At 39.5% G+C, this 16,876-nt stretch overlaps 1 protein-coding gene across 1 annotated transcript in view; it reads left to right on the forward strand.

The window, feature by feature from the left end:
- Nucleotides 1-1,431: 1,431 nt before the first annotated feature.
- Nucleotides 1,432-16,876, forward strand: part of LOC119884202 — a gene marked incomplete at its 5' end in the record, with an annotated part of 31,075 nt that continues 15,630 nt past the window's right edge. The window contains 3 exon segments of the mRNA XM_038694662.1: nucleotides 1,432-2,343; nucleotides 3,516-3,579; nucleotides 3,674-3,774. Of these exon segments, the coding sequence (XP_038550590.1) occupies nucleotides 1,432-2,343; nucleotides 3,516-3,579; nucleotides 3,674-3,774 (1,077 nt within the window).

The raw sequence follows: 16,876 nt of genomic DNA on the forward strand, positions 1-16,876 counted from the left end.
GTTGGTCAGTATATTCTGAGCAGTACATGTTCTGTGCTGGGCTACTTTCCCCCTTCAGTTCCTTGCATCTGTACGCATCTTTCATGTACACGTGATTTCTTTGAATTCTGCCTGAAACACTTTTCACAGCCCTCAAATTTGATCCAATCTTCAACAAATTTCACATTCTGTCAAACTGGACTGCTGGTTTGATTTTCAAAAGGATTTTTTAAAGGAATTGCCTTTTGTTGCAATTCAGTTCTAAAGGTTGTGACATTGTGGCCTATTTTAGATAAAATGAAGTGAAGCCTGCAAGCTGGTTCGAGCTTTCTCCTCGAGTCTTCCGCTATAATCACATATACGATGTATTCAATACACCATCTGCCACACTGCTCACCTAAAAACTACTGCTGCTGTTCAGACAGCATTTCAAAAGCCCCACCTCCAGTCCAGCATCCACTTGACTCTGACTCTACCTTCCCAAGGGGGGATGTTAGTATCATCACTCCCTGCTGTGTGTCACTGTAGGAGTGACGACAGAGCCTAGACGCAAAATAGAATTCAGAATATGTCAAAATCACTAGTTTGTCCCAGAGAATTCAGTCCTTTTGCAGCACATGTTGCAATATGTGAAGAACCTTTAGTTCACTGTAACCTGTGGTCAATTAGATAGGCCTATATTTTTTGAAAATGTGTATAATCAATGAACTCTAAAATCTCCTGAACACTGATCAAATGCATATCTTTTATGCAACCACAACTGTAAAATGGTGTAAAAAAGATTTTGTAAATGCTCCGTACTTGTATAGCGCCTTTCTAGTCTTTTCGACCACTCAAAGCGCTTTTACACTACATCTGCATTCACCAGTCATACACTGAGCCTAAGTGCTCAAACGGAAACTAACATTCACACTCATCCATACACTGGGGGCAATTCGGGTTCAGTATCTTGCCCAAGGACACTTCGACACGCAACTAGGGGGAGCCAGGATTGAACCGCCGACCTTCCGATTAACGGCCAACCCGCTCTACCTCCTGAGCCACAGCCGCAATAAACACGTTGCAATAAGAGTAATGTATACTGAGGACACAACAGCATCATTTCTATATTTGACAACATTTCTCTGATTTCTCTGGTCTTCAGAATCATTTCAGCGTTTTTTCAGAACTGTATTATTGTTTTTGTGAATTAAATACTTTCCACTACATTGATTCTCATATAGTCTATGGTATTTATGAATTAGTCTGTGAAAACAACAGGAACAAAGTTCACCTTTTCCATTAGTGACTGTGGCCTACAGTACTGATCATGTGTACATTGTTAGTTAATCACTGCATTTAAAGTTTTAAGTCCAATAAGCTGATTGTTTCTCTCTACTGTCAATAATTTGCACGCATCAGTGACTCTAAAGTCAAACTGTTGCATAACTGTTTTTCTTTTCACTTTGTCAGATCAAGACCCAACTGTTGTGATTGGGACTGAGGGACAGTCCGTAATCATATCATGTGGCACTGAGCTGGACATCATAGCCGCCTCAGAGAAACACTGGTGCCGCTTGGACAGTGCAGGATTTTGTCAGCCAGACACAATCATGAGTTCTAAAAATAAAACCAGAGAGGAATTCAAGATCCTTGACAGTCATGGCTCATTCTCCCTGGAGAAGCACCAGCTGACACACAACGATTCAGGATTTTACCGACTCATTCAGATATTTCCACATCAGACAAAGGCCTGTGTAGTGGAACTCCAGGTTAAAGACAAACCCAAATTTTTGCACATCAGTCCCGTTCAGGACAGGCCAAAGCCAGACAAGCCTTTTGAGATCATGTGCCAGTATTCCCAGGAGTTGCAGGAATTTTGGAAAAATTGGCTATGTGACGATTCAGAGTGTCCTGAGACAGTGAAGAGCGTAGACGATAGGTTCAGGTCTGCCCTAGTACTGACTATTGATCACGTGGCTTGCTCAAATATTAGATCTTTCCAGTGTTTGGCAAAGACGTCAGGGAGCACTGTAAGATCCAGTGTTTACCAGAAACCTTTGATCCAGAATCCTGTTGTAAATGTGGAATTATATAATGTAAAGAATGGGACTGTAAAGGTCACTGCTTACAGCCAGCTTAATCTCATTTGTTTTAAACCTAACAGGTATAATTGGGACAGATGGGATGCAAGGTATAATGACTTTTATTATTATGACCACACTTACTGGTGTAGAGTGAGTTACGATCACTGTCTGCAAGTGAGAAAGAATGTACTAGAGACATTAACCTCAGTCACATTAGAAATATGTGTGACGCCAAATGATGATGGAACAACATATCGCTGCTCACCCGGGAATAAAGAGGTTCGAATTGTTGTCATCGGTATGTACAATACTGCAGATTAAACGTTTATGTTTAAAAAGCAGATATGTTATTTTGTTGAGGAGGTGGTATTATACTCATTTCCAAGTTCAAAATCTTATTTAGGGGTTGTACCAGAACAGGTTTTCATTGTTTCATTTGAAAAAAAACACCATATTTTTGTCATACTGCACATTGCTGCAGCTCCTCTTTTCACCCTGTGTGTTGAAGGCTTCGTTTAGCTATGGAGTGATACATCCTGCTTCTACATGATTTTTGCTGGGAGTTGCACATGCGCAGTTCCTAGTTAAGGGCTTCAAGCCAATCAGAAGCAGAGAAGGGCGGGTCAGTGAGAAGCCGGTAAAAACGGCTTCGGTTTAGCTGTGTATCCCCTTACCGGTTTAGCAACATGGACTGGAGCAAGAGTTTCAGATTGACGAGTTATTAATTTGTAACAAAAGTATCTTTCATCTATAAAGTTTTAACTGAGATCTGTCTCTACATCACAGTAACAACTTTATGTCCACTGACTGCCTGGAGGGTAGCTAGTGTTTGGAAAGGAGAGGAGAGCTGTGTGCTGCAGCTCACTGTTTTTCCACCGGTGTCTTTTGAGGGTGAGTCGGACTAGCCGCTTGGTAAACGTTATATGATGTGCATTTTACTTTCATCCCTGTGACGTCACAGGGATGAAAGGGAAGCGGCTGAACTACAAATAGGGTGTTTTCAGGCAGTTCAGAGCAGAGTTTTCTGTGGGATATGGGAACTCCCTTTGGACTGGACTTTTTCACTTTGCAAACCTATTACATGCACAAAAAAGGTATATAACTCAATAAAGGAGAGGGAAAAAGGCAAAAAGCATAATACCACCTCTTCAAATATTTGTAAAGGTTGTGTGTGATGTTGTATCTGCACTGTAAATGTGTCTGACTTTGAAACCATCTTTCCCTAACGTTAGCAAACCAGTTTTCACGTCTCACCACATCCAAACCCTGACAGGATCATATGAAGTGCTTTTGCAATGTGCCCCCCCCCCCCACAGAATCTTGGTTCCAGTTAATAAGTGACGAATGGTATTCCAAGTTTGTGCTAGGATGCAGATTGGTCTCCTGCATGAAAGTCAGACATGCTGCATCATGGCAAATGAAGATGCATTCTATGTTCAGTGACATCACATTTTACTCTCCATCTTACAGCACCTCCTCCTCAACGAGTCATTCCAGCTGTGAGGCCCATAACTCCCGGGAACGTTCTACCAAAGTTGTATTACATGTTCTTTTTTCTAGTATTAGAACATTTATTGCAGCCAGTTTAACTCTGAAGTTTCCTGACACTAAATATTCTTGTCTTCCAGAGCCAATAGCGGCATAGAGCATGGAGTTGGCATCATAATAGTATTGACCAGCGTAATACTTCTTATCATCATTGTGTGTGTTACTGTCACCACATGCAAGGGTAAGTACCAGCAATACACTTTATAATTTATTATAAATAAATGCCCACTTGAGATTCTTACCGTATGATAAATGATTTCACACAATATATCATCTATCATTTTAATTAATACAATTTGATTAACAAAGGGGCAAGAAAAATATTCAACCTACAAGAAAGTGATGTATCATGAATATTCATAGAAGGGATCTTTGTGTGGAGTTAGGTTATTTTTTCGTCCAATGTTGTTGCTGTTTAATTGATCGGTGGAGAGCACACTGACATTTAAATGCAGCATAATTACAGGATTATAATAAATATAACTTGTCAGAAATAATAGAAACATGTATAAAGCAACATGATACTGCTATACTGCGCACACAATTATTAGGCAAGTGAGTATTTTGACCACATCATAATCTTTATGCATATTTTCCAACTCAGCTGTACAACAACAGCCGTATAAAGTTGAATGCTCATTGGACTGAAGCATATCAGGTGCTGTGAATTTTTGTAATAAAGGAGAGTTTGGCCTAAGGAGATTAACACCTTATATCAAGGTGTGCAGCTTCATTACCTCAGGTAAAATAGGCCAAAAAGAGATTGAACTGACAATGAAAAGTCAAAAATAGTAAAATGCCATTCAGACGGATGCAACACCTAAACTTTTGAGGCATGACCACCTGTTGCGGCCACAACTAAAGTAAACTCAAGTGTGACCAGCAACAAATCAAAGGACACCACCAGATGATTAGTTATAAGCAAATTAATTTATTTACAAAGTAAATGACCAAAATTCTAATCAAACTATGGGACTCTGGAGGTCTGGCCAAAATAACAAAAGAAGTGAGGAAGACTGGGCTAGCTCACCAAGGGCTGAAGGACCCAGGATTCACCCCTAAACTATCCAAAGGAAGTATCTAACCTAACAAAACCAAAACCGTGAAAACTGAACTACCAGTGGCCTGTACTATGAAGGGAGTTCAACCTCTTCAGAGTTAACTCAGGGTAATCAAGCAAACTCAGGGTTGACAAAGTCTGACTGCCTACACTGTTGTCAAACATTACTACGACGGTGAATAACATGTTGCTTGTGCATGCTCTGTATTTTCCCCAGAAGAATGCATGTTGATTGCGTCAGGATATGAGGAGTTTAAAGACACATTAACGGTCAAATCTAACATCATGGCGGCCGACAAAAAAGACAAAACAATTATCTTATCTCCTTTTAAGCCTACTTCAGTCATGACACAATTGCATTAACGATCAGGCTCCCTCATTCATCCTCTTTGTTAACGTATGACATAATACAACATGTGGGCTACCTGGTTGCCTAGGCAACGATAAACTACAGCGCTGCTAGTCAACGGTCTGGGCTCTGCCTCTGACGGTCTACATTCTATTAGCTAAACGTTTGGATATAACGAATTAAAGAACAACATAATAAGATCCCAATGCCCCAGTGCAGTGATGTGGACACTGTGCTATAGGAGGTGCCGTCCTTCAGATGAGACGTTAAACCGAGGTCATGACTCATTGTGGTCATTAAAGATCCCATGGCACTTGTCGCAAAGAGTGGGGGGTTCCCTCGTGCCATGGCAAATTGCCCAACCTGGCTTTCACCATCTGGCCATCTAATCATCCCCCATAGTAATTGGCTCAATGTTTCCCTCCCTCTCTGCCTCAAGCTGATGTGTGGTGAGCGTTCTGGCGCTAAATGGCTGCCGTGCATCACCCAGGTGGGTGCTACACATTGGTGGTGGTTGAGGTGATTCACTGTGAAGCGCTTTGAGTATCTATGATAAAGCGCTATATAAATGTCATTCATTATTACATCATTATAAGAATGCAGCACAACCCACAGCTTACAGTATTTCACAAAAGTGAGTACACCCCTCACATTTTAGGAAATATTTGATGATATCTTTTCATGTGACCACACTGAAGAAATGACACTTTGCTACAATGTAAAGTAGTGAGTGTACAGCTTGTATAACAGTGTAAATTTGCTGTCCCCTCAAAATAACACCTCACACAGCCATTAATGTCTAAACCACCGGCAACAAAAGTGAGGACACCCCTAAGTGAAAATGTCCAAATTGGGCCCACAGTGTCAATATTTTGTGGGGCCACCATTATTTTTCCAGCACTGCCTTAACTCTTCTTATAGCCTAGGCCATCTTTATGTAGAGCAACCATTTGTTTTTATAGATCCTCAGAGACTTCTTTGCCATGAGGTATCATGTTGAACTTTCAGTGACCATTATGAGGGAGTGTGAGAGTGATAACACCAAATTTAACACACGCTCCCATTCAGACCTGAGACCTTGTAACACTAACAAATCACATGACACCGGGCAGGGAAAATGGGTAATTTGGCCCAATGTGGACATTTTCACTTAGGGGTATACTCACTTTTGTTGCCAGCGGTTTAGACATTAATGGCTGTGTGATGTGTTATTTTGAGGGGACAGCAAATTTACAGTTATACAAGCTGTACACTCACTACATTACACTCACTACATTGTAGCAAAGTGTCATTTCTTCAGTCTTGTTACGTGAAAAGATATAATCAAATATTGAAATCAAAAGTGTGAGGGGTGTACTCACTTTTGTCAGATAGTATATACCCGCAGTGATCGTGAGCCCTTTTAACTGCAAAAAGAATTGTTGAAAATTGAATGGGGTGTTCATAAACAGGCAAAAAAAGTGCATACCTACAAAATAACACATTTTCCTATAAATATCCTATGTTTCACATAGGATAATTTTCGATTATGTATTTTATGGACTCACATTATGTCCATTGTAATTAAAAAAATGGAGCCAAGGGAGAGGGGAAAAGAATTTCCAAGATTAATGTGGTAGATTTACGAGAAACTGATAATCACAAATCTATAAGTCAAAAACTTGAATATATTCTCTGACATTGTATTCATACATTTATGAGAGAAACTCTCTGAAAAATAGTGTTTTTTTCAAGGAACCACATCCCTTCTCTTTGCAAGGCTGCAACATCATACACACACATACACACGTACTAAGGCCTCCTTTGGGGTCGGATGACAGAACACCCACTTTTGGGGACACCACTTTCTGAATGGTTTAGAGTGAAGCTGCCACCATTCTCAGATGTGGGGGAAACCCTTATTACCAAAACTGCTTTTTTTCCCCCCGTCTGATTTTTTCCCCAGAGATTGGGGACAACGATTATTTAAGCAACCTTAGGGGACTTGGGCTGTACACAAACTCTGACAGAAGTCATCTTTGGGGTCTTTCTTTCTTACAAGCCAGAGATTCCACACCTTGAGATAGCCTCATCCCCCATGTTAGGGAAGTCATTTGAATTGAGGGTTGGAGAGTTAAAATTAACTGAATCAACACAAAACATGAAGACAATTAAATTTTTAACAAGTAAATGTTACAAACAATAAGGAGACCCACACAAAAGTACAAAACGCAAGAAATAATGTTTAAAGAGAATGACATTTGTTGCAGCCTCATTGATGCTTTACAAAACAAAAAGGGCAATTATTACAAAATAAATGTTAAAGGGGCTATATGTAGTTTTTCTAATGAAATTACTTATTGATAAATCACATTTTCCTTCCCTTGTTGTAAATGGGCTCAAAACTCACTTAGAAAGGAAGCACAGGCCTGTTTTCTCTGTTGCTTGCGTCAACCACCATTCTGCTATAAATGTGAGGACACCGGGTCGGATTCAACTCTGTGAGTGCTCCCAAGCATCTCTGACTACAGCAACAACACCGCAGCTAACGACATGCAGTCCACTAACACCATAAAACACTCCAACATAAACTCCATGTAAGGATAAAAACAACAAAGTTTTATGTAAGGAAGCCTGTCAGACCAAATAAGATTCAGATGATGTCGGGTAAAAACAGTCACACCAGAAAGTCACGGAGAGAGTCACGTTAGCTCATTAGCAGTTGATAACATTATCCGATGCAAAGATGTATCACTTTCCACTTTACTTCACCAGCTAACACGACCAATATTACTATCCTGTGTACCACCGGTATTATGTCAAAGTGTTGATTTTTGCTAGCAAGAATGGATGTGTACAAAGCAAATGTGGAGTATTTAGTTTACTAGCCTATAGTGATACAGGGCAGAGGCAGCTAGCTATCCTTAGCACAGATCCACAGCTGTTTGCTGAGTAACGTTCAATTTAGATTTATTGTGGTTTTACCGATTCTCAGGTACACAGCTTCTCCACCTCTCAGTCACTGTAACTAACGTGACCCACATAATATACAATACTGCAACAAAATGGCAACAACAACACAAAGGAAGAGCCATCCACTAACACTACAGTAAAGTTACTTACTGCGGTCAAACTGTTATAAAGTCTCACAACAGTTCAGTCCAGCTCACTAACCGTTAGTTACTGAAAGGCAGCAGGCAAGCTAAGCTGTAGCACGTCGGCTAAATGCAATTAATGTAATGTTACCATGTAACCAGCATGGATTAGTTCAACCTGCAGCTGATAAAACTATTACTGTAACGTTGCAGTGGGAGTTTACCAGAGTTTCCAGCTCTGACTGTTCTCCCTGTCTGTCTATAGCCGCTGTCCTTTTTTCCGGGAGTATTGTGCCAATTTGCGGCTCGCTGCGCTGAATGAAAGGTACGGAGCCTGTGTTGAGCTGCCTCTGAGCTGGGAATGTAGCCTGAACATGTCTGGAGAAAAGCCACAGACTGCATGTCTGTGTTCCTGAGTTTATTGCAGGATTTCTGTATGAAAGTGGTTGTGTTTCGGATAATGCTCGCTCATGAGTTCAAGCAAGCACGCGTAGGAGCAGACACCTGGTTGCAATCTTAGAACCGCACCACTAGTGGCTGCTGAAAACACCGTAATGCCCCTTTAAACAGAATGCAACAGTGGCCTTTTCCGAAACTGCTTGCCCTCTCCCCACCTACTTCTACTCCGTTTTTGCATTCATGTGGAGGGTCCCCCACATTGAGTGGCATCCGAAACCAATGAGGGTGGAGTGGTAGTGGGTTGTTAAACCCTCAGATGTTGAGTGAGCAATGATGCTGGCTTGTTGAAAGTGTGTAACACAAAGGGTGTTACACACTGCACGATGGGGGACCTTTCTTTCAAATGCGAGTTCTGCGTGACTTCGCCGGTTCCGAAACTACGCTAAAATTTCATATCACCATTCACAGGGCAACAACATAGCCCAAATGTTATATAGTGTTTAATTAAAAAAGGCTCTTGTCTGATAGACAAAAAGCTGTTGCTGTTATTGAATCGTATTCATCTCATGGGAAAATCTTCACCAAAATAAAATAGCCTACATTAAAGGACAGAATAGAACATGGCATAACTACTGTAGATACACAGGGGGATCGCGTAACAAACAACAAAGGCATTAAAGAAAAATAGTTAAGTCTTTATACTTAGGTTTTAAATTCTTCAGATTATATAATGCTTTAGTATAATATTTGATTTATAATGAAATGTTGCATTTGTGAATGTAATATTTTTCATCTAGGATAAAGATGTTTAAATATATAGCCTAGGCTTTTCTTTACAATGAATATCAATCTTTTCATAAAATAATATATTTATTTTTCGTGATGTCTAAAGTCACGTTCTTAAAGAAATATTCGACACAAACATAAAATTAATGACAAATGCTTTCAGTTTCGTTGTTGCAAAAAATCCACACTTTTCCTCAACATCAGTCCTGAATCTTAATACAACTATTGTTTATTTGATATACGTATTATAGTAGTGAGTAGGCCTAGGCTACAGCGGTAATGTCAGATCCTATTTACGCTGGGGGGAGAGGGTAGTTCGTCCGAAAGTTGTCTGCTGTATGTAAACCCCATGGGTGACTCCGACCAGAGTTCACTCTTTGTCGGAAGTGGCGAGGGTCTAGTTTCGGAAAGGCCCAGAGACTTTTCAACTCTGAGCTTTGAACCAGTGTCTCACAGCTGCTACTGCTAATACATTGCATTGAGGCTGAGGACTGAATACTGGCCAAAAGGCAGAGCTGTTGTTTCTGCTTTGGCTGAACATTTTAGAGTAAAACTCAAATGCTAAGTCAGTTTTAAAATGCACAATGAGTACTGGATTGCTAAATGTCATGCATGCAGTCACGTTTTGCAGGAACAGTGAAAGTTTTGATGAACTTTATCATGTGTTTCTCGACAGCATCAACTTCTTCTGCTTCCCATTCTGTTTTCCTGTTGGTTCTGTGAAGAAAAGAATAAATGTAATTTTATATAGTAATACTGTGAAACGTGCAGATAAAGCCATAATGTTTTACCCCAGTACCAGCATTTTATAGCATTTTGGCAGAGTTTTTTCTTTTAATTTAAATATTTTTTCATGGCATTCTACCAGTTTTTGGGTCATTTCTGTCTGAGTTGTCCTAACATTTTACCAGAATTTTAGTGGCAATTCCATCAAAGTTTTTGTGACATTTTGATTAGTTGTCATAAAATTGTACAGAAGTTTCCATGATATATTGCTGGTTTTATGAGATTTTCATGTGACTAATAATGCATTTTGTTGACATCTGAGTTAAGTCTTAAATTGAACTGAAAAACTGGAGCCTGTCTGCCTGTATCTCCGTATTTGTATTGCGCCTTTCTAGTCTTTTCGACCACTGAAAGCACTTTTACACTAAATCTGCATTCACCACACACATTAATTCACTGAGCTTAAGTGCTCAAACAGAAACTAACATTCACACACATTCATATACTCACCAGGGGCAATTCGGGGTTCAGTATCTTGCCCAAGGACACTTCGACATGCAGCTCCTGGAGGAGCCGGGGATTGAACCGCCGACCTTCCGATTAACGGGGACCACAGACGCCCCTATCTGCGGCTAGTTAGCTCGGTCAATTAGCTGTGCTGCTAGTGGTTCTATTAAGTTACTCATCTTCGGGGTGCTAAGACCCAACCCTGGCAAGAAAAACACCTCAGTACTGTATTTCCAGTGGTCAAACTGGCCTCTGTCGGTCTCGGAGGCTCACCATGGTCCCGGTCCAGCTGCCGTGTTCACTCACTGAGAACTGGAGCTAGTCTGCACACCAGTCTGCATGACGGGGTGGGGGCGTGAACACAGACTCGGCGCTACTGGCAAACTAGCATGGATATACAAATGATTGAAACCCCATCAATCAGTCCAGGCTGTCCAGTGAATAAAGGTAGTGTAAGATGGATGCATACTTTGAGGTCCAAATATCAGAGGAAGAATGGTGCATTATGAATGTGAACACTGTTTGTATACCAAACAGTAAACAATGTCTGCCTCTCAAAGGTAAACTTGCTGAGGCACCAATACATAAGAGTATCCGTACAATTGGGGACATTTAACACACATTCTACCGCCACCAAAATGGGGACACTCATGTGACAAATCATTTTACAGACACCTGTTGCATTTCCTTCTGCATTTTACATTAGAAAAAGATGTGTTATTAGTTATCGTACCTGTGTGCCAAGGTCAGTCTGAACCACTATAACTGTAGGTAACTTCTTCCTCTGGCACATGTCGCAGAGACACAGGTGCGGTTTGTTGTTCACTTGAGTTGTCCGCATTTGGCAGTTTCGGTTTTTGTGTCACACCATTCCACATGATGGGAGATCCGACTCTGTGGAGTGCTGAGCTCCTGGAAACTCAAACTTCAGGATTTCCCGATGTGACTCAAATCTTCTTAGTGTTCTTAGAAAAAAATCTTCTCCGACTTCGTCTAGAGTCCGTTTTCTGACATCACATAGCAATGGCAGCACACTTGGACAGCCATATCTTAAATAATAAATCATCCTCTATAAAAGGCTTTAAGTATATTTACCTGTATTTATTTGTAGTTATACATACAGTACTTTAACTCTAGTAAAAGGGTGGTGGGGGGGACACACACACTCACACACAAAATTTAAAATAAGTGATTTTGGGGACAGTGGCGATTTTAGGACAGAAATGCATGTTGGAGAATGGGGACGGTAATTTTTGTCCCCAATTGGAAAGCCCAATCAACTGGGGTGTATTCCAAAAAATGTCCCCAATTTTGGCTTAAGTCAACACACACACACACACGTGTGACGGTGGGACCAGAGGGCTCTGTGAGCGGTCGGCTGGCCGACCTCGCCAGCTCTTCACGCAGGTTGGCTCCTCAACTCTGAAAACCTTCAAGCACATTTTTGTTCTGCCATCACTTCTCGTAAAACTGTCAATATTCAAAATCTACAGAGTTGATTTCTCACCTCAAAACTTTTCAGAAGTGGATTTAGTAATGAAATTACATAAGGAAATTGTAAAATATAAAACTTTCTGTTCTGTCTGGCGTGCGCAATGATGATGCAGTGAATAGTTTTCACTTCACATTTTAGCATCGCCTCAGCTCGCTTGGAACCTCAACGGAGGTGATACGCAAAAAAATACCTGGTAGCCTGTACAGGTACAACTTTTCCAAAAAAGGCGAGGCGAGTCGAGCTGGTACTATGCAGTGGAAAATGGGCTATAGGTGATTGCCCACAATACTATATTATCATGCACCTTAAGAGACTTTGCTGTGAATTGGGTGTAGGTTGAGTGATTTGAATTTTTTGTAACTTTAATTTCAGGGAATTTCCGATTTTAGGCTATTAACCCTTACCCTGGCTCCGTATTTTTTGGACATGTAAAACAGTCAATCTTAAATGTGAAAACAGTTATGAGAATTAAATTATAGCCTACAGATGGGCTACATCTCAAAAAATTCCATCCCGTTATTAAATTAACATCTCCTCCCTAAAATCATAGGGGTTGCAGTGCTCGCTGTATGAACATAATGTTATTGTGTTAAGAATAACATCCTTTCAGCTGCAACCGCAGTGGAAAAAATCAGGATGAAATCGAAACAGATTTTATCAAATGCTGTGAATTAATAGCTATAATACTTCTCATCATTAACACTGGTGTGTAGTCCATGTATACAGGGTAACCTCGAGTAAACCACAAACATAACTTGATCTGAGCAGTTTAGAGAGGCAGCGTAAATTGCCATGGCAACAGACCTCAGTTAACACCTATCCACCTTTCGTAGTTCAGGTTAATCTGGAAGTTACATCCAGCGTCACAAAGTTACTCCTGAAGTTACCTGGATAAGCCTGTTACCTCGCTTCATAGTCCAGGCCACAAGTCTCCTTCCTCAAAATAAATAAGACAGCAAAAGAAAACTAAAACACACACACACACACACACATACACGCGTACCTATCCAACAGTGCACCGTCGGAGTAAACTGCCAAGTGTGGACCTGTGTTTCCAGTCCTTTTGAAGTAAAATAAATATAATACAAAATTTACTTTTACTGTCTTTTAACATAATATTACTGCAAATTTGCTTTTTTTTTGCTTTTTAAAGAAATTGCCAAGAGGGGACTTAGATCCTTAAACGATAGCTACCTATCCAAGAGGGGACCTCCATTGTTATGCAGTGGAACTGTCTGTGCTCATTCTCACCTAATGAGTGTTTTTACCTTCAAAGACTTTCTTTGTTTCTTTCAAAAATGGATAATTTAACTTTAATGTGAGCGATGTGTAAACATTTCACCATGATCCAAACTTTAATCACTTAAACTGAAAATAAATAAACTTTAATTCAGAAGTAACTTTGCTGCATGCATTGATATCAAGCACTACAGTATTACCAACAAAAATTAGGTTTCAAATACCGTTGAAATAATAATATAATAAATGTCTTATTACACTAGTGCACTTATTTTAATTTTCTCTTAGGGGAATTCATATTCTTCTGTGTGGAATGGTGATGTATGCATTTTAAAGAGTTTTTGTATTTGCTCTTAATAACTGAATCTTAGACTGGTTTTGAATCACACATCCACTACACTCTGTTAAGGCTATTTAGATATCTTTAGGGGGTTCATTTTAAAGTCATTTATGAATGTAATGAGGTCAGACAACAGATAATGAGTTATCCTTTTTCTAATAAGGATAATTTGACATTCAAACTATAGCATGTATGACAAACGAAAGCAAAAACAATAATACATATAAATATAATCTCAACTAAGCAGTCTGTTGACACATGATTTGATAATATGCTTTTGTAACAAAACTTAAAGGCTCAGCAATAGTAGATTTCCTAACTAGTATTAAGCTTCAGACTGTAAGATAAAAGGCTACCCAAATAAATTGATGTCCTGATGAGTTTTCATCAGGAATGCATGGTATTTTCATGTTTGCATTAGGCCTACAGAAAAAAGGTCCACACTTGTATGGCATTTAATGACATGAATCCACTGTTGGTTGCTACATAACGACACATGTCCCCTCTTAGATAGTATGGAGCAACAGTCACACTCCAACATCCAGCATCAATAATTATTCTGCATGATTTGTTGTGTTTTTGTAATGAAATATAAAGTCTCAGCTTTAATGGATGGCTTAAGCATTTTCAATCTTGACACTGTATTATAATGAAGGGCTGCCCACAAGTTAGGGGAGTCATAAGTAAAACTTTACCAACTTAAACCTTCAAGAGCCTGAAGTTTGATCCTCCACCTGAGAAGCTGCTGTCCTTTGCTAAGAAATGTGTAACCCACATTACCCATGAGAAAAAGACTATTACCGATGACAAGGAAAAAGTTGATCCCTTGGTGAAGTGTGGAATGAAAATGCTGGTTTAGTTACAGACTAGCAAGCTTAGATGTACGTGTGTACTTTATGGACAAGCCCTAATATACAGGGCTACCCAAATTAATTCATGAAGCATTAATGTCCTGATGAGTTTTCATCAGGAATGCATAATATTTACTGGTCCGCATTGCCTACAGAAAAAAAGGTCCACACTTGTATGGCATTAAATGACAGGAATCCACTGTTGGTTGCTACATAACGACACATGTCCCCTCTTAGATAGTATGGAGCAACAGTCACACTCCAACATCAAGAGCCTGAAGTTTGATCCTCCACCTGAGAAGCTGCTGTCCTTTGCTAAGAAATGTGTAACCCACATTACCCATGAGAAAAAGACTATTACAGATAACACATTAAATGACAGGATTTAGCCCCCCAATTTTCCCAGTATATTGACCAATTATGACAATCACAGGATTTCAATCAATTTTGCAATGTACATGTATCTTTAATCTATATGTAACGGAATGCATTTTGTTTGTTGTTTTACATTACAAAAATGTCCACTGTTGGCTGGTACATAATGACACAAGTTCCCTCTTAGATAGCATGGATTGACACTCACACTCCAGCATGAATAAATAAAAAAGAAATTGATAATTTCTAAGAGAAACTTATAATTTAAACTAAATATAATCTGTAGTTACTTGGGGTTTGAAGAGACACTAAGTTTACAAGACTAGGCGAGACACAATATTGGGTGCAAGTGTGAAATGTTGAAAATGTTAAGTAGTTCAAGTTCAAAGGCCTAACGATCATCATTGGTCGCAAGAAACCCTCCCCCACACTGCAGACAATCAGACACAGATTCCCACTGCAGACAATCAGAAACACGTTCACACCCCTCACCTGCTCCAGGTCACCTCTCAGAGACAGCACTCACACTTACATTTCTCCAGGGTTTTGTATTCAGCTTAACTCTGCATTGGATGCTAATTCATAACACAGTTTCCTACAACCACAAAAGAAAACGGTACAAATATATGTAGACATATGTTTAGTAAAACTGCCCAAACACCAAATTCTAATAAAAATCTGATGATGGTACAGCCAAAGAGAAAAAATAAATACAGGAGAGAGGAGATGCATGCTAATAAGCCACAGGTTTGATTAGAACTGGGCCACTGCAGTAAGAACTCATTTGTGTATGGTGCACATGCTCCTGAAGACACATGCTCATAAACTGAAAGTTTCTTGCTCTCTTCTCTCTTAACTTTGACCTTCAATTTACTGTATACTGCACTATAATGGCCACTCTACATTTTGGCTTTCAACAATACGCTTAAAAGAAATGTATGCCAGTTTGTATAGCATATTTACAATATTGGTAAGCCTGAGAGAAGTTCTCACCACTGTTAAATTATAGTATCCCTGACACAAGTGGCATGTAACACAAAATAAATTAAACACTCAATAAACACAATTAAGGCAAATAAAACAGAAGCCTTTTAACTACATAGCCTAAATACCTATGGTAAAGCACAAAAAGCAAGGACAAATGACCAAATCATCAAAATCTGAGCAAGACAATAAGGCATTATGTTGGTTCTGAGACAGGCTGTAGGTAACTCAACCACTACACTTAATGTACGTAGAAGTTTAAATTCATCAGAAGCGAGTGACCTAGAATTTGAATGACTATGAATGCCTGGTTGACATTCATTGTAAGCCTTACATATTAAATGATTGATTATCATTTCAATTCTTTGTCCACAGGAGCCAGACATTCTAAAACTAAGACCTTAATCACCTAATTTGGTATTTAAATTCCATCTCTGTGACTTTCCCACTGCTTGTAAACCTTTTCAGTGACTTTAAGCATTGTTGATCATGTGTCAGACCAATCAGAGAGACCATCAGTCTTCCTTCTTTTGAGATAGATTTCAATCCTAATACACTATATGGACAAAGGTGCTACCCCTGTCCTAATAAATTTGGTAGGGGCTGTGTTTTCATGGGTTGTTAAGGGAAATCTTGCCTATGGATTTAGAATGGGATATCATAAAAGTAATGCGTAGGTGTTGCTGTATTTTTGTCCATACTAGTGTAATAAATTAACTCCATATTATACACAATCGCTTTAAAATTCATTTGGTGATATTTTAAAAGTTATTCAACCCCATTTTTTGGGGGGTGTACTAAATCGCACATATGTATGGTTATTATGCTAATTCTTAGTAGATGTTTTCTGGTGTAAAACACCTTATTTAGCTACTTTTTGTGATTAGCTTGTAACATAGGGTACAATTTTCAACAAAAGTGGAGTATTGTACATCCGCTCTTTACAGTTTCAAAATATCTCCCACAAGACTCCAGAGAAGTTGCATTACTAAAGGCCAAGTCACTGGTTTGCGATCTTGACGCCCTAACGACCATCGTCAGCAACAAGAAACCATCCCCCACGCTGCACACAATGGAGGACAATGACTGAAACTTCAC

Source organism: Micropterus salmoides, unplaced genomic scaffold, assembly GCF_014851395.1.
Source record: "Micropterus salmoides isolate LMB-PRFRI ecotype aquatic unplaced genomic scaffold, ASM1485139v1 Ms_hic_scaffold_3268, whole genome shotgun sequence".
Lineage (NCBI taxonomy): Eukaryota > Metazoa > Chordata > Actinopteri > Centrarchiformes > Centrarchidae > Micropterus > Micropterus salmoides.